The 26,338-nt window shown below is 37.8% G+C and overlaps 2 protein-coding genes and 1 long non-coding RNA gene across 9 annotated transcripts in view; 2 read left to right on the top strand and 1 right to left on the bottom strand.

Moving 5' to 3' along the window:
• DNAJB14 (DnaJ heat shock protein family (Hsp40) member B14) overlaps positions 1-15,583 on the top strand; it is a 44,796-nt gene extending 29,213 nt beyond the window's left edge. For both annotated transcript variants that reach the window (XM_036340659.1, XM_036340667.1), the window contains 5 exons: positions 8,993-9,178; positions 10,746-10,840; positions 11,810-11,919; positions 12,715-12,887; positions 14,847-15,583. In XM_036340659.1, coding sequence (XP_036196552.1) covers positions 8,993-9,178; positions 10,746-10,840; positions 11,810-11,919; positions 12,715-12,887; positions 14,847-14,971 — 689 coding nt within the window. In that variant the 3' untranslated portion in view covers positions 14,972-15,583. The remainder of the gene's footprint in view (positions 1-8,992; positions 9,179-10,745; positions 10,841-11,809; positions 11,920-12,714; positions 12,888-14,846) is intronic.
• A 2,653-nt stretch (positions 15,584-18,236) lies between these two features.
• On the bottom strand, positions 18,237-26,113 carry LOC118671798. Its single transcript, XR_004972869.1, has 5 exons — positions 25,972-26,113; positions 25,393-25,686; positions 24,104-24,205; positions 22,275-22,382; positions 18,237-22,165 (listed from the first exon to the last, which is right to left on the bottom strand). It is a non-coding gene; the product is annotated as an uncharacterized LOC118671798 (long non-coding RNA).
• LAMTOR3 (late endosomal/lysosomal adaptor, MAPK and MTOR activator 3) overlaps positions 25,686-26,338 on the top strand; it is a 64,457-nt gene continuing 63,804 nt past the window's right edge. Inside the window, exon 1 of one of the 6 annotated variants that reach the window (XM_036340539.1) lies at positions 25,686-26,300. In XM_036340539.1, coding sequence (XP_036196432.1) covers positions 25,806-26,300 — 495 coding nt within the window. In that variant the 5' untranslated portion in view covers positions 25,686-25,805. The remainder of the gene's footprint in view (positions 26,301-26,338) is intronic. The other 5 variants (XM_036340565.1, XM_036340530.1, XM_036340557.1 and 2 more) reach the window with 5 other exon arrangements.

Here is a 26,338-nt window from a genome sequence, read left to right as displayed (position 1 = left end):
CACATTGAAAGGAAATTAATTAGAAGAAATATTTTAATATCGCTATTCGCCCTTTCTCTATAATAGAAGGGTCAACCAAATTCATGATCAACAATGAAAGATCAAAACACACGCGTGAGATTGGTGCCAGCTAGAGCTTTTATATGTATTGCGCATGTGCGAGTCAACCTAGCCTTTTATAGATATAAAATAAACTTGTTTAATTAGACCTGCTTTCTGATTTAGATAAACTTTTTCCAGCCCAGTGAAGCGCCCCAACTTCTCTTTCAGGTAATTGTCAGCAACACAGCAGTAAATATCAACATGAAGCAGATTATATTGTAGATCACGCAGGGAGAACAAAGGGTAAAATATTTAACTGCATCAGTGTTTGACTATATTCTGCGCAGTGAGAAAACCTGAAGTCATTTTTTAAGGTCCACCATTTCTTACCTCTTTTTAGTTTGGTCAAGTTTCTAAACTTTATAAATCTCCGTTTTCCAGCTAATGAAAAGAAAATAGGATTCCACCCAGTTTCCTATCTACCTACTCCAGGACTTCTGTGAGGATCAAATGAGATGAGGCATGGGAAAACATTTCATGGACATTTGGTTATAGTGTGAAATGTTTGCACCTGGCTATAAAGCAAGTAATGTTCCTGAGCTGAAGAAACTGCAAGGAGGCTAGTTGCTAGGGAGAGGAAGCTGGGTGTTGCTACATGACGTCATTACCTGGATGGACACATAGCATATTAGCCTTTTGTATATACAGATCTTATGAAATAGTTAGGGGACCAGTGTCATCCTCCTTTCACAAATAAGAAAATTAAGGCTTAGAGAGATTAACTGATTTACCCAGGATCCCAGACTGTATATAATTAAATACCAAAACATAGAATAAAGATATCTGAAGAAAAGTAAGAAAGATAAAATAGCATTATAATCAGAGTAATAAGGGAAGCCTTCATATAATAAGTGAGAATTAAGAGTTTTCTCAAGATAAATATGATTTATATGGTTAGAGAAGAGAGATGATGGTAGAAACTTGGGTATGAGAATGACACAAGTGATTTAAAAATCAGTGAAAATTTTCATTTTCAACAAAACGGAGATGTACTTTTCCCTATTCTTCACACTAACGTACAATCTACACTAATAAAAGAGAAAAATGGTAATTGGCGTACGGCGCTACCCTTTTCATTGGCTAATCAGGGCTATATGCAAATTAACTGCCAACTGAGATGGAGGCTAATTTGCATATGTAGGCACAATGCAGGGAGGCGAAAGGGAAAGCAGGAAGAAGCTCCCTGCCACTGACAGTGATCGGAAACCCAGGGGGGAGCTAAGAGGTGGGGGGCAGGCGCCCCAGGGCCGCCTTTGCCCTGCCCCCAGCCATGATCGGAGAATCAGGAGCCTTTGCCGCCCTGGCCAGTGATAGCAGGAAGTAGGGGTGGAGCCAGCGATGGGAGCTGGGCACGGTCGAAGCTGGCAGTCCCAGGAGCTAGGGGTCCCTTGCCTGGGCCTAAAGCGGAGCCCACGATCGCGGGGCCGCTGCAGCTGCGGGTCCCCGCTGCCCAAGCCGGATGCCTCAGCCAGAGGTGTCCTGCAGGGGCAGGGGCGGAGCCCGTGCGATCGCGGCGCCCCCCCCCCCCCCCCCCCCCCCCCCCCCGCTGCCACTGCGGGTCCCCGCGGCCCGGGCTGGACGCCTAGGCCATAGGCGTTAGGCCTGGGCAGGGGCGGAGCCTGCAACCTCGGGGAGCTGGGGATCCCCTGCCCAGGCCTGACACCTCTGCCGGAGGCCTCAGGCCTGGTCAAGGGGCCGATCCAGTGATTGGTGATCGGAGGATGATGAGGGTCAACTCCTCTGGCTGAGGCATCAGGCCTGGGTGGGGGGCGGAGCTGGGGATTGGAGGGATATGATGACGCCTCTGGGTCAGAGGCGTCAGGCTTGGGCGGGGGGTGGAGCAAGCGATCAGAGGGAGATGGGGGTCCCCTGCCCAGGCATGATTCCTGGGCCAGAGGCCTCAGGCCTGGGCGGGGGTCAGAGCCAGTGATCAGGGGGAGATGGGGGTCCCCTGTCCAAGCCTGACACCTCTGGCGGAGGCTGATCAGGCAATCGGAGGGTGATGGGGGTCTACGCCTCTGGCTGAGGCATCAGGCCTGGGCAAGGGGCAGAGCCAGCAATCGGAGGAGTCTGGGGGTCCTCTGCCCAGGCCTGACGCCTGGGCCAGAGGCATCAGGCCTGGGCTGGGGGCAGAACCAGTGATGGGGGGAAATGAGGGTCCCCTGCCCAGGCCTGACGCCTCTGTCAGAGGCGTCAGGCCTGGGCAAGGGGCCGACCCTGTGATTGGAGGGTGATGGGGGTCAACGCCTGAGGGCTCTCAGTATGTGAGAGGGGGCAGGCTGGGCTCAGGGGCACTCCCCCCCCCCCCACACACACACCCAGTGCACGAATTTCGTGCACCGGGCCCCTAGTTGAATATTATAAAAAACAAACATAAAAGCCCTAGCTGGTTTGGCTCAGTGGATAGAGCATCAGCCTGCAGACTGAAGGGTCCTGGGTTCTATTTTGGTCAAGGGCACATGCCCGGGTTGTAGGCTTGATCCCCAGTAGGCGTGCAGGAGGCAGCCAATCAATGATTCTCTCTCATCATTGATGTTTCTCTCTCTCCCTTTCTCTTCTCTGAAATCAATAAAAATATATTTTTAAAAAACACGTAAGAAAACTCTGAAAGGTGGAGGAAGGTAGTCTGGCTAGAGACCTTGGGATCCAAAGAACAACATGGCAGTAAGTTAGCCGGGTTTTGATTTTGTCTTTTATATAAGACTGGATTCTAGAGAAGCAAACAATCCAGAAACACCTATGAGCACAACAGTCCCCAAGAAAAGCTTGATGTCTCTTAGCCAAGTGAATAGAAAACGGTAAACTGGCAAGACAGAAATCTTTTAAGCAATAGCCATTCTCCTGCAGCCGAATACCACAGACATAAAAAACTGTGGCCACACCCACACCCACACTAACAAAGGCTAGGTAGAGAACCTAGACTGCCACCTTCTTCATGTATAATGAGATTCTCTAACCCACCCACCCACCCATCCCTCCTGGAATGGTGGGAAAAAAGATTGCATAGGAGCTGAAATTTCCAGTTCTATCTGGCAATAACAAGGTGCCCCTTCCCCTCCCCATTGGGGTAATGTCATAAGTGGCCTAGTAGAGAGGACTTTCACCACCATCCAGAGGCAAACAAAGTCACATCCTCATGGTAAAGCCACCTGGAGAGTAGTAATGAGGCACCCCTATTCTTTCTAGTCAAATATATACCAGTGGAGGCTTGATGGAAAACTAGAAATCCTATCCCTGCCCAACGGTAATAAGGAGCCTCTCCTTTCAGATGTCAGATAATAAGGTGGTATCCCCTTGTCCCATACCAGAATAGTGTCAGGGGGAGACAGGTAAAACAAGTTTCAGATAAGGTACAAAGTCTCATGTTATCACATGTCAATCGAAAATCACCTGACAAAATAAGCATGAAAACCTCAAACTGAATTTAAAGCCAATTGTAGATAATACATTTGGAGATGACAGAGAAGTTAGAATTGCCTAACATAGATTTTAAAGTATTCATCATATAACTACTTAAGTGAGTGAGTGCAGCTATGCTTAAAACAAATTTAGAAAAAATAAGTTTCAACAAAGAAACAGTCTGAGCAAATAAGCAAATTATATAAGTAATCATATTGAGGTTTTTACAGCTTGAAAATACAAAAACAAATAAAAACTGGCAATGAATGGAATAAACAGCAGAATGGTAGAGGAAAGAATCAGTGAACTGGAAAATAGAAAAATAAGCATCATCCAGTCTGAACATAGCGAAAAAGTACTAAAAAAAGTTGAAAGTTCCCATACTTGGCAAGACATATAAGCTTATATAATTTGAGAAGTTAAATGTATTCCAAACAGATAAACCCAAGGAAATCCACTGTCAAACTCTGAAAACTAAAGACAAAGGAAAAGTCTTGAAAGCCACAAAAGAGAAATGACATCTTACTTATAGGGGAAAAGTAATTCAAATGACAGTGACTTTCACATCAGAAATCATGCAGGCCAGGAGAAAATGGCACATTTTTCAAATACTGTCAACCCACAGTTGTATACCCAGCAAAAATATTCTTTCGGGAATGAAGGGGAAATCAAGACATTTTCAGATGAAGGAAAAATAAGAGAGTTTGTCATTAGCAGATATACCTTAAAAGAATAGCTAAAGGAAGTTCTCTAAACAAAATGAAATAGTAAAAGAAGGAATCTTAATATATCAAGAAAGAACAAAGAACATGGTAAGAAAAATAAGGGTAAATGGAATATACTTTGCTTCTTCTCTTGAATTACTTTATTATGTTTGACATTTGAAGCAAAAATATTTAACATTGTCGATAACATTGTTGTAAATGTTTGCTGAGAAAATATATAAAGCAATTATATTATAAATGAGGAAGGATAAAGGAAAGGAAAGAGAATTAAGGATTCCACAGTATACTTGAACTAGTAAAATGAAGACAGCAGTGGGCTGTGATAAGTTATGTACATATAATGTAATACCAGTAGCAGCCACCAAAAAGCTGTACAGAAGTACACTCAGAAAATACTAGATAAATTAAAATGGAATTCTAATAAAAAGTTCAAATAACTCACAGGAATTTAGAAAAAAGAAAACCACAAAAAATAAAATGCAGACATAAGCCCTAACTCAGTAATTACATTGAATGTAAATTATCCACATATATCAATTAGATTGATAGAAAGTTAAATAATGATTTGACTATATATTATCTACAAGAAACTCACTTCATTTATGACAGTTTAAACAGGCTGAAAGTAAAGAGATGGGAAAAGATACATCATGCAAACATTAATCAAAAGAAAGCAGGAGTGGCTATGTTAATATTAAGTAGACTTGGTACTGGGAAAAAAAATTACCAGACAGGGGCATTATGTTATGATAAAAGGGTTAGCCCTTCAAGAAGACATAACAATATAAACGTGTATGCACCGAAGAACAGAGATGCAAAGTATGTAAATTAAAAACTAATATAACTGGAAGAAGAAATAGACATATTCACAATTGTAGTTGGAAATTTGAACACGTCTCACTCAACAATTGATAGAACTAGACAGAAAATCAGCAAGAATATAGTCTGATGTTTAACAAAACTTGTATAGGATTTGTATGCTCCAAGCTATGCAATACTAGTGAAAGAAATCAGAGAAGATATAAATAAATGTAATGATATCATGTTCATTGATTGGAAGATCAACATAGTAAAGATATCAAGTCTCTCCAAATTGATATCCATATTTAACACAATTCTATTAAAATCCTAGCAAGACTTTTTTTTTCCTCTAGCAAGATATTTTATAAGTAAAAGTAAGTTTATTCTAAAACTCATGTGGAAAAGCAAAGAACCTGAATACAAGAAAATGATTTATAAAAAGAATAGAATAAGTGTGCCTGATTTCAATGCTTACTTTATAGCTACAGTTATTAAACCTGTGATATTTATAGAGGGATAGACTTAGATCTAGGGAACCCACATATAGACCCATACAAATATTCCCAATTGATATTTTACAAAGGTGCAAAAGCAATTTAATAGAGGAAAGATAGTCTTTTCAGCAAATGGTTTTTAGAGTAATTGAATGTTTATAAGCAAAAAAATAAATTAACCTTGACCGAAATCTGTGCTTTATCCAAGAACAAACTAAAAATGAATAAATTTACAACACCACTTTTTGAACTGTTAGCAAAAAATCATGCTGACAAATCTTTAGGATCTTGGGCTAGGCAATGATTATGAAAAAAAAAACATTGATTAGTTGGACTTCATCAAAACTTTTTAAAAGTTTGCTCTGCAAAGACCCTATGAAGAGGAGGAGAAGATGAGCGACAGGAAGGGAGAAAATATTTGTCAAGCACATATCTGATAAAGACTAGTATTTTGAATATATAAAGAACTCAGATTTTAAAAAAAGAGATAATCTAGTTAGAAAATCGGTAAGAGATATGAAGAGACATTCCACTGAAGATGATATACAAATGGCAAATAAGCATATGAAAATAATCTTAACATCCATTGATTAGCCATTAGAAATAATGCACAGTAAAACCAAAATGAGATACCCTTACACACCTAAATAAATGTAATGATATCATGATAAATAGTTACAAGACCAGCTACTGGTATGGCTGCAGAGAAACTGGATCATTCAGACATTGTCGATGGGATGTAAAATGACAGTCACTCTGTTAAACAGTTTGGCAGCTTCTCATAAAAACTAACTATTCAGATGCCGCCCCGCAACTGCATTCCAAGGCATTTATCACAAAGAAATAAAAATTTATGTTTATACCCAAACTTGTATCCAAGACTAGAAACAACTCAGATGCTGTTCAGTGGTTGAGTGGTGAAACAGTGATATATTCATATTATGAAATAAGAAGCAATGAATTCTATTGTTTTCCATAGCAACCTGGATGAATCTCAAAAGAATTAGGCTGATTGAAAAACGGAAATCCCAGAAGATTTTATTTCATTTATATACTGTATTATTTCACTTATGTAATAAACTTTTGAAATGCCAAAAGTTTAGAAGTAAGGAATAGATTAGTGGTTGTCAGTAGTTAAAAAAGGGATGGAGGGGAAGGAAGTCGGTGTGGTTGTAAAATGGCAGTATGAGGATGGTGATGGAAATCTCCTGTCCTGATTGTATCTAGTCAGTACCCTATCTGTGATACTGTACTGTAATTTTACAAGATATTACCTTTGGGAGAAATTAAATAACAGGTGCAGGGATATCTATTATTTATTTCTTACTACTTCATGTTACTCTAAAGTTATTTCAAAATAAAAAACTAATTTAAAGAAAAATGAGTAAAGTGAAAGGTATCTTTTGTGAAGTTACTGAGACTGAGGTAGAAATGTATCTTGTCTTTGAATACCAAAATAAATTTTGGATTTAATCTTTAGATAATAAGGAACTGAAAGAAATTTTGATTATGCTGTACCACAAAGTAAATAAATAGAAAGTTAGTCACAGTAGATAACATAAATTGTTTTACATATATACTTATGGATTATGAAAGTATTTCACAAGTAACACAAAATATCTTAATGTTTGGAAATTTTTAAAAAGTAAAACCTTAAAAATAGAATTGGGTTGATAATATATTAGTTTAAAAAGTAATAGCATTATGAAATTACTTGAAATAGTCCATTCAGTGAATAGAGGTTAAATTCTAAAACTGATATTATTACGGGAAGTACAACTTCCACAGATACTGATAGATTTTTTTTTGTAGGTATAGGTTAAAACCTTGGTGTTGTTTGTTAGTACATTGTTTGGATCTCTGATTATGCTTCCACACTGGAGCAACTTTATAAATGATAGCTATATTTCTAAGTCATAGATCTGCCTGAGAATCTGAAGAAAGTTTTGTACCACCTTTTCAGATAAATGGATCATCCACCTAATTTTTCATACATTAGAGTTTACATACATACCATCAGAGACATATCTTTGAAATCCAGGTTTAAGAAGCCCTATCGGAAGAAAAGTTCCAGAGTATCTGTGTATCATTAATTTCAGTGTGATAGGTGATCAGCCCAAAACAACTGCCTAATGAGCATCTGTTTGCTTGCACAGTACCTATAGCAGCCACCACAAGGGACTCAGAAAGTGTTTTTAAAATATCCCATATTGCAAGAGGTTTATGAGATCTAGTTTAAGAAGGAAACTATATTTATGAAATGATTAGAAGTGTCAGAATGAGAATAGGGTAGTTTCTGCTTTTGTTAATTACCTTAAGATATTTTCATAACCTATGTAACATTGCCTTTTTTAAAAATGAATTTTTTAAATTTTTCTTCCATTACAGTTGACATACAATATTACATTAGTTTCAGGTGTACAACGTAGTCATTAGACATTTATATAACTTATGAAGTGGTTACTCTGATACCATTGCCTGTTTTGGATACGGGAGTCTGAGAGAGAGAATTCTTTATAAATAAATATGAAGAAAGTAACAAAGTGAGATGGGAAAACTAGAGACTATCTGGATTCATTTAAAAACAAATTCAGGCCCGGCCACTGGCTCAGTGGGTGAGCGTCAACCTTTGAGCCAGGAGGTCATGGTTTGATAACCAGTCAGGGCACATGCCCAAGATTGTGGCTCAATCCCCAATTGGGGGCACGCAGGAGGCAGCCAATCAATAATCCTTTCTCATCATTGATGTTTCTATCTCTCTCCCTTTGTCTCTGAAATCAATAAAAATATATTAAATAACAAATTTAGACTTTATGGTGAACTATTGGAATAATGCAGTGAAAACATAGACATAGTTTCTTCCCTCATGAAGTTTACAGTTTTAAGAGGAATAAATTTTTCAGAAATAGAATGAAAAATAACTCATTCTGGGCTGGAGTGTGCAAAAAAAAAAAAAAAGATTTATGATGTAGGTTGCATAGAGTTTACTTGCTAAAAAGTTTTTTTGACCTTGAACAAGTTTCCTAACCTTCATGAGCCTTATGGGGCTCATCTGTACAGTGGGCATCATAATGAATAATATATTAAGGTTTGGGGTTCAGAGCCTGGCAGTAGTACTGACTATTTTTATTGGTCTGAATGGCAATAATGAATGACTAGATCAGGATATTCAAAAATGAAGAAGCAGAATGTTAGGGGATGAAGCCCAATAGTAAGAAAGTAAGATGGACATTTCCTTACAGTTAAGGCAGTCTACTTGCCTGTCTACTATAAAAAATTGTATTGGGAGGTAGTAATATGTGCAATTGCAAGCAAATATAATATCTTTACAAGAAAGTTTTACTGTTTTACTATTTTGTTGATTAGCCTCAAGTAGTTTTTGTTATTGTTTGTTAACATGACAGTTTTTATATGGGGCAGTCTTGTAATATAAAAACTTTGCTTACCAACTCTTATTCATTACTTTTTCAGAGATTGGAAATGCTTATGCTATTTTAAGTAATCCAGAAAAACGAAAACAGTATGACCTCACAGGCAATGAAGAACAAGCGTGTAATCCACAAAACAATGGTAGATTTAATTTCCATAGAGGTTGTGAAGCTGATATAACTCCAGAAGACTTGTTTAATATATTTTTTGGTGGTGGATTTCCTTCAGGTATTTTAATGTTAATTATAAGTATTATATTTTATGAAGCTAGAGATTTTTACTTCCAGATAGGCTATTTAGTGATTTAGCTACCTTCTTTTCTGTATTTCTTACAGCATTATTATCCTGTGATGGTTTTTTATGAAAGTAGAAGAAAAAAGTTATACTCATTACCTTTACTATAAGTCTGCCTTTTTCCTAGAACATATTTTAATTAAAAAAATAAAGAAATGAAGAATACCAATATTCTGTATTTTACATAAAGCTGAAGAAAGGATATATATATAAGTAGGAAATCCAGTGATAATGTCTTAGTTAAGTGCTATTATGATTATGGATGACTATTTGACATTGATTCTCTGGAAAGCTTTGTATATATTTTATTAATAATAATATAGATTGCTAATTTTGATATATGTGGAAGTGCTTTCCATTGAAATATTAAAATGTCTGATTTATAGGTTATATAAAAAGTGAGTGGGTTTTAAAAATTATATTGGAATAGAAATAATTACTTGAACTAGGCTAGCAAAGTAAATATTATAGCGTACTACTAAATGAATAGATTGTATAATACTAGTATAAGTATTATTATGCTAGTTTATATTTACTGTGAGTTGTTGTATGGAAATTAATTTTCTTTAAGAGCAGCTTCTCTAAGGTGTTTATAATTAAACCTCCAGTCTTTTTTACATTTCCTTAAGGTTCTCAGTTAAACATCCCATTCAAAATTCGAAGAACTTTTATAAACACAGCGATATAATTTGGTCTGGTGGCTCTGTCTGAATTTTTCTGAGAAAGATGGTAGTCATAGATAGAACATCTTATAAAGAATCCTTGAAGGACAGAATGTATAAATACAAATTAATGACTAAAAATATAACCTATATTTTTAAACATTAGGATATATAATCACATCTCAGAAAAAAATATTCAGAATAATAATTCTGACTAAAAATATGCTAGGAACAATTAGATATCTTCCAGGTAGTAGTGAATTTTCTGATAGTATTTTCAGTTCTTTTGCCTTTTTGTACCATAGCTTGTTTTGTCAGTTGTAGCCATTTCTGGTTGGTCACCTTATTTGAAAACAACTTGAATATCCATCAGAAGGAGAATATTTGAATAAATTGTGGCTTGCCTCTACCATAGTGTATTCTACAGCTATTTTAAAAAAAATAATTTTTGATTTTTAGATATATTTGTGATTAGTTGATAAATGCAGAATGCAGGGTTTCAGAGTAGTGACCCAAGGTTCTTAAAAGCAACCAACCACAAAAAATGTTCTCTGTGTATGCATATTAGGGAGGAACTTATATTCAAGTTTACATAAAGAGAGAATTCTACTTTACTTGAAAGGAAGCAGTCTGGGAAGAATCATCGCTGTTTCCCTTCACCCTTCACTCACAAAAGGAGAAGGCAGTTAAGCATTCACTGCTCAAACATGTATTATTTTAGTAATTTTTAAAAATTAAAATATGAATAAAACTAAAAGTATTTTCTTTGTAAAAGAAAATATAATTTTTTAAATCATAATTGTCCTCCCTAATTTAACCTTGCTTTTAATTTTCTTTAGGTAGTGTACATTCATTTTCAAATGGGCGAGCTGGTTATAGCCATCAACATCAGCATCGGCATAGTGGACATGAAAGAGAAGAAGAAAGAGGCGATGTATGTTTATGTTATGAGTAGAAATTATAAAATGGCAAATTTCAGCTCAGGAAAAGCAATTAGAGTTGTCTGAAAATAGAGCAAGTTTTTCTAAAAGGAAGTAGTGAGTTTCTCTTACCAGAGTTGTTCAGTAGAGACAAGAATATTCCTTAGAGATATTAGGGGAGCAGGAGGGTGGTTGGGCAATATGAAACCTTTAAATTTGGTATTCTACGGTTCTAATGAAGGTAACCTGCAGTGTGCATATTTTGAAGGTTACTTTTTTTAAAATATATTTTTATTGATTTCAGAGAGGAAGGAAGAGGGAGAGAGAGAGAGAAACATCAATGATGAGAGAGAATCATTGATCAGATCCCTCCTGCATGCCCCCTACTGGGGATTGAGCCCGCACCCGAGCATGTGTCCTTGACCAGAATCAAACCTGGGACCTTCCAGTCCCGCAGTCTAACACTCTATCCACTGAGCCAAACCAGCTACGGCTTGAAGGTTACTTTTCATTGTTAGTCCTAAATAATTTAGAATTTATACTGAAAAACTTAAGTTGGATGTAACAGTTATACCTTATTGCATACAACAATTAAATCACATGAAGTGGAAAAAGCACTAGACTAGAAATTAAAAGGCCTGGGCCCCTACTCTGCCATTCAAGCTTCCAATGCTCTACCTTCAAATTCAGAGTAGAAATGCAACCTTTGCCTATTGATAAGAGTCTGTGGGTGTGAGAGAAAGAAGTTCTCATCTGTAAAGTAAGATCAGGTTGTTAGAGTATTTTCCAAATCAGGATCCTTAGGTGAAGCACCTGGAAAGCTAAGTTTTTAAGAATCACCTCAGAAAGATGTTCAGGCAGATTTGAAAGCACTGAACCAGATGATCTCAAATGGCCCTTTTGCCTATAAAAATGCATGACAACTGTTGGATTATTGACAACTACAGTTATATTATAATTTGTTATTCTTTGATTTTTTACAGGGAGGCTTTTCTGTGTTTATCCAGCTGATGCCCATTATTGTATTGATTCTTGTGTCATTATTAAGCCAACTGATGGTCACTAATCCTCCTTATTCCTTATATCCCAGATCGTAAGTAACTAAGTGAAGTTTTGTAAAAAAGAATTTTTGTTTTTATCTGGCTTTCATTAAAAGGCCTTGTGATTTTCTTTAAATTTTTAAGTGCCAAATCTTATTACTACAAGTATACCAGGTTTTAAAATGTCCAGTGTTTAAAATAGTTACTCAAGTGATAAGTTTATATATGTTGTTAGCTTACATCTGTTCCATTGTGGATAAGGACAGTGCTATATTTGAACTTGGTAGCAATTTAATGTAATAATAATGACATTAAAGGCAAAAGTACTTTAAAAGACAAAAATAGAATTGTCATAATCTTACATAGGTTTGTGTTTATTAAGGAGGGAATGATTTCAGTCTTCTCTTGGTTAAATATTAAGTAAAAACATATTTGTTATCTGAAATATTTTTTCATAATGTGCTTGATATATGAGGTCCGTACATAAAAGAAATTTAATGCAGCATCTATTCTAGAAAACTTTAGTGTAATACAATGAACATATAGGAAGCTCTGTAAAATCCTACTGCCAGTGATTTTACAGTATTAAAAACATTGGTCTAAAAACAAGAAATTTATATTTCTTCCAGATAAAATTTTTATTAAGTAAAAATTGAGAGAACATAGTATATTAAAATATGATTACTTTTTTATTACATGATGGTAGTAGTTGTGAATTTGAGATAATGTAAATAAATGATTACCAATAATTTTAATTCTTTTTAATTATTTTTGTTAGCTTGGTTTATAGTAGCAGATCAACATGTACAATTTTAATTAAAAATAATGATCAAGCATTTCTTTTACAGTGGAACAGGGCAAACTATTAAAATGCAGACAGAAAACTTAGGTGTCGTTTATTATGTCAACAAGGACTTTAAAAATGAATATAAAGGAATGTTATTACAAAAGGTAGAAAAGAGTGTGGAAGAAGATTATGTGACTAATATTCGAGATAATTGCTGGAAAGAAAGACAACAGAGTAAGTTGATCAAACGTTTAACATTTAACTTATTCAAAGTCTTGGGAAGTGATTACTGCAGATTTTCTTAAAGAATGTTCTAGAATTGCCTAGTATATAATCAGAACTCAATTCTTAAATGAGACAGTATGTTTTAATGTACCTGTGGCCTGTAACAGTATTCAGCATATAGCAAGGATTTAAGTGGTATTTGTGTTACTGTTGTCATCAATAAATATTTGGTTGAATAAGTGAATATCATCATCATTGGGACAATTGTTGAAATTGAATGTGGACTATATATTAGGTCAGCGGTTCTCAACCTGTGGGTCGCGACCCCTTTGATGGTCGAATGACCCTTTCACAGGGGTCCCTAAGACCATCCTGCATATCAGATATTTACATTACAATTCATAAAAGTAGCAACATTACAGTTATGAAGTAGCAAAGAAAATAATTTTATGGTTGGGTCACAACAGGAGGAACTGTATTTAAAGGGCCAGAAGGTTGACTACCACTGTAGGTGGTATGATATCATTATTAACTTTCTGAATTTGAAAATTGTATTATGGTTATGTGAGAGAGTGCAATTGTTCTTAAGAAAAATATGCTAAAGTACTTAGGAATGATAGGTCATGATGTCTGTAACTTATTCTCAAATGGTTCTATAAAGTAATAATAACCACAACAATCACAAGTTTTTATTGTAGAAACAGTAAAAACAAAATTGACAAAATGTGAGGTTTGAAATTTTCAAAATAAAATCCAATAAATTCAGTACATCTATCTATGTTAGTGATTTTGAATAAAGATGGAAGTGGGAAGGGCTCAGTATAACATTAATTAACCCATTAATTGAATGTTTTACTAGTTAAGTAAAATGAGATTATCTTCTTTTGTAACTTAATACAATCAAAGAGATTTTTGGCCAATGAATATTCTTTCAGTGTTATTCTGTTTTGGAGTCACTTCTAACACTCTCTAATGCTTAAATTGCAAATAGGTGTTTTATGAAATACAATAAATAGAGGTAATGGAAAGAACTAGACTAGGATTGGGAGATTTGGATTGGAATCCAGGTTCTGCCATTCACTAGCCCTCTGAACTTTGAGTTAACTACCTCATTTGGAAAGAATCAGCTGCAAATGGATTTTCTAAGTGCTTCATTTGTAAATATATTAGTTGTTAAATTCAAGCCTGAATGATTGTATAAAGATCATTCCTGAAGATATTTAAAAATAGAAAACACTCTTACTTTGAGTATTCTGTTTGTGGTCCTGGCTGATGTCCTCTACTTTGGTCACTGTTGTCCCCTTCTTTTTTTGTTACATCTTCTCTAAGTACTGCCACCCTTTCGAAGTGGTACCAATCAGCGAAATGGCTGAGTATAACAGGAAAACTCTGAAGAATGTTTGATACCTACTGCATTTATTTTTCTTTAGTGATGTATTCCACATACTGAAGGCAGCCTCAGAAGTACTGATTGCTGAATGTCCCTACGATGATTGTAGAGGAAGCTTTTTTTCTCCTTTGTGTTCCTTCAGTACAGTTATTGTATATATACTTTTTAAATTCAAGCAAACTCAGATTTCAAAATTTTCTACTTCCAAGTCTTGGAAATAATTAATGTGACACCTTAATAAAAGGTCACAGCAAAAACAACCAGTAGCAGAATAGCATATGGATTCAAGATGCTGCTTTAGAGCAGTAGTTCTTAAACTACTGGGGACAGGAGTGGAGGGAAAAGGTTGATAGGATTCCATCCTTGTTTCTCTTCCAGAGCAGTTCTGTGTTTGTTTTACATGCTAGGTTTCCAAGTAGCTTTTAGGAGTAGCACTTGGACTTCTTTATTTAAAAAAAAAAAAAAAAGTCAATTCACAGTACATTGAAAAGTTTCTATGAAACATCATTTGTATTAAAAAAAAAACAACAACTTGATTTAAATTATTTACTTAGCAAAATATTTTTGTTTATTAACAGAAGTAGATATGCAATATGCAGCAAAAGTGTATCGTGATGAACGACTTCGAAGGAAGGCAGATGCCTTGAGCATGGACAACTGCAAAGAACTGGAGCGGCTGACCAGTATTTATAAAGGAGGATGAACTGGAATTTTATTTATATCTTTTAGCGTACTATTTATTTTTCCTGTGAGTTTAGTTTCATCATGAGAGCTAAAGAAAAAGATTTGTTGTTAAAAACTAAACTGAATAGTTGGTCCCTGAAATTTTGGACTGTTTATGACCTACTGACTCCTTTAAATAGTAATAAACTGAAAACTAAAATCAATATTTTAGTTATGCTTCTGTAATTATTTTCACTTTAAAAGCTTTTATGATGACTAACAAAAATGTCTCAAGAAAGGATTATCACACCTGTAGCAGTTTTCAGTTTTAGTGATTCTCCATTTTTCCCCTTGTTATGTAAATATTTATGAAATGATCATTTTGTGTACATATAAGTTATTGCCTTTTATTTAAATTCTTTGTGTTTAGCTCCATGAGACACTTCAGTTTAAATTGATGGAATAAATGTTCTGTGACAAAATTACATGTTACTTGTCAGATGTTGAATGTGTAGATTTAAACACTGAAACTTTTTCAAAAAGAAAAGGAAAAACAAAAGATGTTTAAATTAATTTTGTGTAAAATCTTGTAGCATTATTAGCTATTTTAATATTGCCATTATATTCCAAAATATATATTGAGATAAATGAACTGGTGTAGAGTATCAATTTGCTGTTTATTTAGTTTTATGAATTGCTAAGCCATGCATAGAAATGAAATGCTATACTGATAGATTTTAAAGAAAATATGAGGAAATGGCTATATATTAAACAAAATGGGTCTTCAACAGTAAATTGCATTATGTCATTTGCAATTCCAATTATTAAAATACCCCCAAATGTTCATATACAGGGGAGGGCAAAAGTAGGTTTATGGTTTTACTATAAATAAATAATACATAATTAATGAATAATAACATAAGAATAAACTTTTGTGTACTCACAACTATAAACCTACTTTTGCCCACCCCTGTATATGTCTTTGAAAGCTGCTAAACTTTATGAAGAGAACCAACATGTTTCCTCTCCCCTCATGGAAATTCGCAGTTTCTTCTTAGTGATAATTTAAGCAGAATCCAAAAGTAAATGGATTCTTCTACAAATAAATAATAGGAAAAACTACTACTTTGCTTTGTGCCTTTTAACCTGATTGCCAACTCTTAAATAAATAAGTAGATTACAGCACACTTATTTGATCAGGGCATGATCTGTTTGGCCACATGCAACAGTGAGCAGAAATATAGCAGCAGACAGAATAATGATTTATAGCAAGTTATCCTTATAAAATTCTGAGCTAAAAATCTATTCACCATTGAGAATTCAATTAATCCATTAGGAATAAGCTCCTTGTAGTTAAATCCATAATATAAATTTGAGAAATCAGATGGAAATTGAAGTTTTATTACCTATATTGGGTATGAAACTAGTTGATTTCTAATCTATGTTTAACATAGTAATAATTTTGCTTCATTCTCAGTTAATGGAACATGAACACATCTTTGGTAATTTTTTTGTGTGTGAGAGAATGCTAACTAAAGTGGCAGTATTCCTTTGTTTAAAGATTTTTTTTTTCTGAATGTAGTCAATTTATAGCATCTGTTAAAACTTTTAAAATGATCACTTTTTTTCTTTTTTTAAATATATTTTATTGATTTTTTACAGAGAGGAAGGGAGAGGGATAGAGTTAGAAACATCGATGAGAGAGAAACATCGACCAGCTGCCTCCTGAACACTCCCTACTGGGGATGTGCGCGCAACCTAGGTACATGCTCTTGACCGGAATCGAACCTGGGACCTTTCAGTCCACAGGCCGACGCTCTATCCACTGAGCCAAACCGGTTAGGGCAAAAAAATGACCATTCTTTAAAAAATGTTCTCTTGTATCCCCTTTCCAGATGAATCAATAGAAATACCTGATTGAATTAGTTTAAACTAAACAATATATTGTCCTAGGAAAGTTGGACAGCTTAACTTTCTTTTAGAAATGCCACCTTTAAAAAAAAAAATAGCAGTACTTAAAAGAAATACAATTTCAAATATTTTCTTGAGCCTGTACAATGAATTTTTTTAAAAGGCCACAGCATTCTACTTAACTTTGAAAATTCATATGCATCAGAAAACTTATGAAGATTTTCATCCATTTATTTTTCCTTTTTAAAAAAATACATTTTATTGATTTTTTTACAGAGAGGAAGGGAAAGGAATAAGAGAGTTAGAAACAATCGATGAGAGAGAAACATGGATCAGCTGCCTCTTGCACAACCCCTACTGGGGATGTGCCCGCAACCAAGATACATGCCCTTGACCGGAATTGAACCTGGGACCCTTCAGTCCGCAGGCCAACGCTCTATCCACTGAGCCAAACCAGCTAGGCTATTTTTCCATTTTACTGGGATATTTACACGATTGTGGTTGATGCTTATGTGACTAGACTCTCTTGCCTGATTCTTTTTTTCCCTTAATCCTGGCTTTAAGGAGGCAGATAAAGTTATAAAAATAAATGAAATATATTAACAAGTCATACATGGCTTTTGGACAGTATTACATTTCAGTTTCTTTTCTACATTCTATTATATTTCATAAAATGTTCGGGGAAATGTGTTTGATAAAATTTTGGAACCGTGGGAAATGACTGAGTGCCTGACAGCATAAGCTACATATAAAATATGCAAATAAAGATTAAGTCCTTAATGTTACCTGTATCATGGTGTAAAGGCCCAGCCAAGTGTTAGAATTTTTGGTTAATTCTACAAAATAAGAAGACGTTAGCTATTTTAACACATTGCGGACAGATCATGAGAATTCTCGCTTCATATTACACAATGTTTTACAAAGTATCATACTTTAAAAAGATGTTAGCTTGTAAGAACATGTAATAACTTCAGAATGCAATGGGTATTTAATTTTAAAGCATGCCTTTAACATTTATGTAAAACATTTTTTGTACTCGTTCAATAGGAACTTATCTGGTCACTGGGTAAAGCTAGCAATAAAACTACTGGTCCACAATGTGTTAAGATGTAAGATTTTCATATTTTTTGCTACTTTTAAAAATCCAACATTTTGTCATCTTAGTTTTACCTACATGAGTCTTGCAATTTCATTTGAAAACTTGTACTGTTCATTTTAATCATTGCCTAATAGCCCTCTTTAAGTATTGCTTTACTAGCTTTTCTTACTGGTATTTTAGAAGTTTGGCAGCAAGTATATTTATTAATGATTTACATTTTTATCCTTTACAACACACACATAAACATTATCCTTGTGAGGATGTGGGGGAAAGTAAATAATACCTTTTCTTCTACTTTTTTTTTTATTCCTTAGTGCTCAATTAGACAGGTGCTAGACATTTGTACGTTTCAGAATTTATTTTAATGAAATGATAATTCTCAACAATGAGAAATTTCAAAGTGTAATCCATCTAATAAATGAGAACAATAATTTTAGAAACAGATTGCATTTGAATGCTTAAATAAGTAGTTGTTTCATAATCATTACATGCTTACTTAAGATTTACAAAGATTTGGTAGAGAAAAGGTCCTTAAGGCATATATATGCCAAGGCATTAAGCCAGTCTGCCTTTGTATCAGCTCAGGTGTTCACAGGAACAGGAATGTAAAATTTCAGCCCTTTTCTTTAATTGCACTTTTATGCTTAAGTTTTCTTCCTGTTAACTCTTCAGTTACACTAGTATGTAAAATAGTTACCAAGAAATATGATTAACATCTTGATTTCCTTTGTTGGTCTCCATTATTTTCAAGTGCAGCTGTTATTTAATACACTTGACATGTTAATATTACCTAATAATGGATTCCTACATATTCATTAAAAGTAAATTTCCCACTTGTGTTAAGGCAGTGAAATATTTTTTGATGTTGTCCTGAGGACCAAATTAGCCATTTTTTCCAGTTCAGTAAGTATTAAGTCAGAGGACTAAGTGGTTCAAAAGGAAAATTAGTGCGTTTATTTAGCCTTCCCCATATGAAGCTTGGGTTTACTACTACCCATATAACTGTCTTTATACTAAGTGAAGCAAACTAAAATGGCATTCATAATCTTTTTTCTTATCAGAATAGAAAAACTTCCAAAAATGAACAATGAACCAGAATTTTCATCTTTACTAAATAGCTAAAAAGGCTTGTCTTTTGGCCACAATGGATTACTGCCTAGTTAAAATCTATAAATTTTTCTATAAACCAGTGAAGAGGAGTCATCTGATAATAACTTCCCAAAATCTTTTAATTGTATTTTTTAATTACAAAGAAAAAGTGGGTAGAAGAGGATCTTCAAGGAATTCTTGCATATTTCTTTAATAATCTGGGAGGCAATACAGTCCTAGAATTCAGGTTTCCTTTTTGGTTTTATTACTATTTAAATGGGTACTTTCATATAAATGGAGACATTTTCCCTCAAACATTAATTCAAAACATACTCCTTATATTAAGGATTATGTAACCACTTTTTTTTGTAAGTTCCCTGTAACTTTTTCCTGTGGTACATGATTATTTAATTTTATTATCTGCTGGTTTGGGGGCCAATAGATTTGTGAATAGTCTGTGGATGTGTCCATGTATAGTTGTATATATTTTCCAGCTAATACCTCAAATGTGTGATTATTTTATACCACACTGTTTGCACAGAGCAGAGCTTCCATTAGCCATGGATATTCTTTGAAAGCAGTTCACAGAATTTCATTGGTGGGAATTCTTTCATTGGTGTAATATTTTTCATATTTTCAAGTTTCCTGTTGTAAGGCCCATACTTCAAATATAATTGTCTTCTATATCTAGCAATCTGGAAATATGTAGGTGGTAAGAAGTGTTTCTTGGAATGTCTTAGTATGTTATTGAAAATTGGGATTACTGGTTGCCAAGCTGTCTAGTAACTGCATAACAGATGGTGCCTGGCATGAATATGAACAAGTTTCCTTCACTTCAGCACAGGAATCGGGACTTTCCCATCTGAGAGTTACCATTTAAGAGCACTTCTAAAATGATAGGCATTTTCCAGTGACATTGGAGTATTTTAAGCACCAATTTCAAAATGAATTGTTTTAGTTGGATAACTATGCCAATGAGAAGAAACTCACACATAAATGATATTTTACAATTTATTTGTATTAAGAAATGCTTCTTACCTATTTTTGTTTTGTTTTTTTCTGGATTGCTACATAAGACTTTCCATTTAAGTTTAAGTCATGTGTCTTTAAAAGCTGCAGGTAATTTTCAAGGTGTGGTAGGATTTTAATGGAAGCCTTGTATTAGTTAAATGAAGTGAAACTGGTCAAGGAAATCTTTGTCTATAGTGCACTCAAGATTATACGATTAGATTTAAATGAAATGTCTGATTTGTAAAATATTTAATGTTATATCAGACTTAAATTTTTTGTGAGAACTCTGTTCAAGAATGAATTTTAATGAATGTTCTGCTGAATGATTTTTTTCTTTCAGTCTCTGACGTTTATCTCAGTATATGAATAAAAAGGTCTGTTCTCACTCTACAGCATTTGTTTTATCATGTTTTATATTCTTAATATGCCCTTTCTTTCAACCATCCAGTAAATGAATGAATGCCTAGTATCCCCAGGGAAGGAGCGGAGTGCTGGGAATTAATCACTGAACAGGACAAAAATCCTTATGAGGTCTATATCTAACAAGGAAGATAAATGTCAAGTAAATGACTATGATGAAAGCCACAGAGAAATTACAAGGTACAATGAGAGCATATATCTAGAAGACTTAACCTACTTTGGGAGGACCAGGAAAGATTTCTCTGACAAAGTGAGTTGAAGCTGAAACCTAAAAGATGAGAGCAGCAGTAAGGTGAACCCTAGAGAAATGTTTCAGGCAGAGTGTGGTAAGTTGATAAAGTCATAGGAACTTCACAGCAATGAAAACAAACTTTTATGGTTATGGCATAAGGAAGCCAGGGTAAGTTAGACAATTAAAATAGGAGTCAGATTCCATAGGACCATATATAAACCATAATGGTGATAACTGGACTTTAAGTCAGGAGAAAACCTTTGTGATTTTTAAGGAAGGACTTACATTATGAGATCTGAGTTTTTAAGATATTTTAGTTGCTGTGTGAAGACTGGAGGGCAAAAGTGAATGTAGGAAGGATAGGAAATTGTCAAAGAAGAGGTGATCATGGCTTGGACCAGAGTAGGAATATTAATAAGTAAATTATTTTGAGATATAAACAAGGCAGAAAAGAATAATCAAATTGAATTTGGGATAAATGGAGGCAGCAATTAAAAACTTCAAAAATTTGGCTATAAAAGTAGTGAAAAAGTGGTAGCTGGAAATGTGGTTTTATAAGGCCTTTCTTTTATTACATAAGACCTTAATATTTATTACATAGGAAAACTTACCAATTTTTTATCTTGATATAAAGGGCCAAGTAGAAAGTGAAAATGAATTCACTCTCAGGATAAGAGAAAAACATAGAACCCCAAGGCAGGCTTGAATGCCACCAATTAAGTTAGGAGACCAGAGTAGGCGAGGGCATAAAATTAATGGAGCTGTGTCCCAGGTGCTAAGGGTTTAAATAAGGGAATGGAAATGATTTTCAATCAGGTCATTTGCTATGGAACTGCTAAATTCACTTATAATAATGAAAGTCATTTGTAACATATGTACCATTTCATCTTCTCAGGAATAATAGAAAATATCCAATTCTTTTCATCATGTCTTGGGGTAGAGTTATTTCTTTTTGTACTCTTGCTAGGGATTGGAACTGAAGACGAGTCATAAACAAGTTCCCCTTGACTTCATTTTCCTTCTATCTACTGTAGGTTTTTTAAAATGTGCAAACAAGCAAGGCTCCAAATAAAAAATAGCATTCCTTACAGGCACAGCCTTCCAACTCAAGAGCCTGTGAAAGAAGGTTGTCCAATGTCTGCATATTGAGGTGCATAGATAGATAACTGTGAGAACTCCGTAAAGACCATGGCTCCTCAATTCACTCTAGACAAGGCCATGAGTTAAGAGCAGTGGGTGGTGGTAAGTCTGCACCAACAGGAGGCAGGCAAAAAGATCTTGTTAGAGTTTAAGAAATTTTATTACATTCTCTCACAGTGGGCTGAGACCAGTATATCCGGGTCAGGAAGCAAGAGTAGGGAGGGTGGGATATTTGTGTCTTGTGAAGGTCCCCAGGAACCAGATGCAGGTGCAGGTGCAGGAAGTCAGGTCTAAAGCCGATTTTCTCAGCCGGTCAGCTTTCTCTGTGACACCTGAAATAAGAATAACAGGAAAACTGCAGAGAGCATGAGATCCAAGTGGGGTATAATGGAAAAGAACTGAGCGTAGGGAAATGATTCAGAATATGTCTAGCATTCTAACCTTCTATTTTCCTTCTGTGAACTGGGGCTGACGAGGGAGTTGATCTCATTCTTCTGTAGCTTCTTCCTGCTCAGGTGGGGCGTAGAGCTGTCCCTACCTAGTTAGGGACTGAGAAAGGGGATGATATCTAGTGTAGGGCTGGAGAAGCATTATTTCCCCTATGGATCTTAGTGATAGCCTGGATATAGTTTTGGAGGGAGGAAGAAATGGCTCTTAGGATGCATGAGCCAAAGATCAGTGCCAGAAAGAACATTAAGAGGGATCCAACTAAAGGCAGAAGCCAAGAGGTCCAATCTAGATTCTGTGGCCAGGTGCCCAGGATTCTGAAAGCTGTGAGAGTTTTGTGGCCCTATCATCTAGTTTGTCCTTGCTGGTCCCAGAGTAAGCGGTGAGAACCTTAAAGGACTGGTTATTAGGGGCAATGTCTATCTCAGGGATGATAGACTAGTGTACAGGTCCCAGTCCAGTTGGCTGGGAGACAGAGATAGGTGCTGGTACCACACAGTAACAAGATTCCTTGATTTTTTAAGCAGAAGGTTTTTTCGATGAAGAGGTGAGTGAGCTTGTTGTTTTCATTTTCCCAAACAGAAAGAGTTCCAGCTAAAGTTGCCCCCGTAAGGAGCTGAAAAGGGCCTTCAGGATTGACCTGTGTAGCCCCTGTGGTGGTATTCTCAAAAAAAATATATTTTCTGTCAGTGTCTACCCAAAATTTGGAGTGTGTGAGGCCATGGGAGGGGATTTGGCGGCAGTTAGGACGTAATTGTGATTTGCAATCCTGCCAGGGGAAGTAGTTAATGCAGGAAAGCGGTCGACCTGAACAGAACTGGGAGGTGTCGGTTGTTGGGAAGGTTGCTGAGATGGTAGGCCAGGCTGAGAACTGAACAGGCTTTGAGAAGTAGGCTGTTTGGGTAACTATATAACTAGCCCAACGCTTGAAAGAGGGCTGAATTTCAAGAGTAAAGTGGCATAGGCGTTGATCAAGATCTCCTAAAACCTTTCCTGCAGGGTGTGTCCTGTTGACGCAGAGAGGGGCCCGAGATACTAGGACGGTGTTGGTTGTTGCTGGTCTTAAGATGGGGACTTGGTTGGAGGAGTGCTCAGTGATGTTGTTTAAGTATGACTGGAGTAACTGTACGGCCCTGCCTGTGAGTGTTCCTTTAGTCATTTCTGTGATTTTGAAGTTATAAATTTCATCGAGGTGCATGAGTTGGAATGGGAGTCCTCCCTGTACCTTGTAGTGGAAGGATAGACTGGAGTTGGCCCATGTATGTAGGGAGGCTGGGATTGCCGTGTAGCTAGCTGAAAAGGGGGGGAAACAGGTTATGATGAGGAGGTGATGTGTTAGGTCTAGGGTTCGAGATAGTGAGGACTTAGGAAATTTTTTAGAGGTATGGGGTAAATCTGTGTACAGAATAAGGGGAGAAGGATTAGGGAGATCATTGTACAACCCTAACAGTGTTAAGAGTAGTTCCAACCAGGTGACATAAGGTAATAGTACATCAGAAGATCAAGAATGATAAGGATGACCCACAGGAAGACCAGGCACTAGAAGAGGGGAGATCTTATAGTATCTTGGTCAATCATGGGGCCAGGTTTAACCAGGTTGTAATCTGTTCCCAGGAATAGTCAAGAAAATCCTCTGGGAGGAAAGTGTCCCACAGGAAAGACAAGAGGTGCGATTCCGTGGGGGTGGGGAGTGGATGCTGAGAGGGACAGGAACAGCTGCTATGAGGTGCAAAGAGTGAGGCAGGGACCAGTATAGGCAGAGCAGTGAGGGGCAATGGGGGGAGCCTGGCTTACAGGGGATTAGGTAAAGGTCTGGGACTTACAGTTGCTTGGGAATTTTTGTGAACTTGAGGAGAGCTGGTCTGAGGCTGACACTCCAATAAAAACGGACTGGTGGAGCCTGGGGTGCAGGGGCTCACTTCAACCTGGAGGAGTGGAGTGAGGAAGGACATCCCTGTAACTTGGCCGCCTTCCTGTGGTCAGAAGTACCTGGTGTGGGCCGGTCCACCTGGGCTTTAGGGTTCCCCGGCCGTTGGATGCTGGAAGCATATCCAGTCTCCCGGTTCCAGTGGAGGATCAAGGGGGGAGTGAGTGGGAGGCCTAGAAGCACTGTGTTGGCATGTTGCCCAAGGAGGTGACCAGGGAGGTCGAGGGTGGAGAGAATCCCCACAAAGGGCTAGAGGTGGTGGGGACGTGTCCAAGTAGGAAGGGTCTGCAGTGCAGACGCTGGAAAGGGCTGGAGGCTGGCTTGTCTGGAACCAGTGAGATGGGGCTCAGTAAGACGGCTGAGTGGGTGGATGAAGGGGTGGAGTCCAGAGACAGAGGGGCAGTGGGAGGAGGGCTGGGGGGGTCAGAGGGGAAGGGAGGGCCCGAGGGGCCGGACAGGCGGGGGAGGACTGACCAGAAGCCTCAGGGTTGGGTGGAAGGGGGCTTTGAGTGCAGGAGGAGGATCTGGTGGGTGTAAGTATGACAAGAGAGGACGATTACAGAGAGTTAAGAACTGAAAAACTTTACCAAAAACCCTTCATTTCAGTTACACTTCCTGTCTTAACAACTCTGAGATTTTTTTTTAAATATATATTTTATTGATTTTTTTTTTTTATAAAATCAGGTCTTGTTTCTTTTTTTTTTTTTTTTTAATATATTTTATTGATTTTTTACAGAGAGAGGAAGGGAGAGAGATAGAGAGCCAGAAACATCAATGAGAGAGAAACATCGATCAGCTGCCTCCTGCACACTCCCACTGGGGATGTGCCCGCAACCCAGGTACATGCCCTTGACCGGAATCGAACCCGGGACCCTTCAGTCCGCAGGCCGACGCTCTAGCCACTGAGCGACACCGGTCAGGGCTCTATGAGATTTAAAGCCAATGATTACCTAAGCCATTTTCCTGATACATTCTGTAACAGGGGTAACATGACCGTGACACCTTTAAGGAGGCTGGAATAAAGGCGGGGGTGGGGGAGCAGGCTTGCCAGCTGCTTGCATTCAAAGGCGCCACCTCCTCCCCTTACAGGGGGGTCAGGCCCGGGCCCGGAAGTGAACCCCAGCCCCGCGCCCGCGGGCGTTCGTGGGGCGAAGCCAGCAAAGCAGAAGGTCAAGTGCCTCTTACCGGAAACTGGAGTGGCCGGTGTGGTCGGGAGGAGCCCGCAGCCGGGGGTGGGGGTCCCTACGGGCTGCTGTGCATCCTGGGTTCCAGCACCAAACTGTCGGGTCCCCGCCGGCAAGGAGCCAGGCCAGGAGGCCTCGTGGGAGTTTAAGAAACTTTATTGCATTCTCTCGCAGTGGGCTGGGCCCAGTGCGGCCGTGTCGGCAGCAACGGGGGGGAGCCGAGGCGGGTGCCGGCGGCTGCGGGGCGCCGGGTCTAGAGCTGCTTTTCTCAGCCGTCCGCTGCCTCCTGCGGCGCCTGCAATGAGAGTAACAGGGAAATCGCAGGGAGGGCGGGAGCCCCAAGTTGGGCACAGGGGGCCGGGACTGAGCGCAGGGGGAAGGTTCCGGTAACGGGAAAGCCAAGACTAGGACATCATGGGGCTTCTAATAGCCGCAACCTGGTGCTTGCTGTGCACACCTTCACATTCCTCCAACGGAAGAAAAGGTTTTATGATACCGCATCCCGAAAACCGAATGGAAACCATACACTCTCTGCGCACAAAAAAGAAAAAAAGAAAGAAAGTCTCTTCGCTAGACTTACGGTGGGGAAACACGCAGCGAGCGATCCGGTTCAAACTTGAACCGCGGGTATCCCAGCGGCCACGCGGCCGGGCGTCTGCGCAGGCGCGGGAGGCCGCAGCCCGTGGAGGGCCTTGGTATGGGGGCGGGGCGCGACGCCAGCCCGCGCGCACGGTGTCCGTTGCCTCTCCCCGGAAATGCTGCGTCCCCGGGCGTCGGAGGCGGAGGGAGTGCTTCCTGGAGCACAGAGGAGGTCACAAATCATGTGACGGCGGCTTGCGGAGGAACCTGTCTTGGAAGCTTGTCCCCGAGGCGGTGGACAGCCACGAACCTTGCTGCTCAGAGAGCCGGGTAACTGGGCCCCTTTGCCGGATGGTCAGGCCTGGGCC

The sequence above is a fragment of the Myotis myotis genome, unplaced genomic scaffold (assembly GCF_014108235.1).
Source record: "Myotis myotis isolate mMyoMyo1 unplaced genomic scaffold, mMyoMyo1.p scaffold_m19_p_1, whole genome shotgun sequence".
Taxonomy (NCBI): Eukaryota; Metazoa; Chordata; class Mammalia; order Chiroptera; family Vespertilionidae; genus Myotis; species Myotis myotis.
Note: the sequence above shows the minus strand (reverse complement) of the source record. Positions and strands in the feature narration are given on the sequence as shown.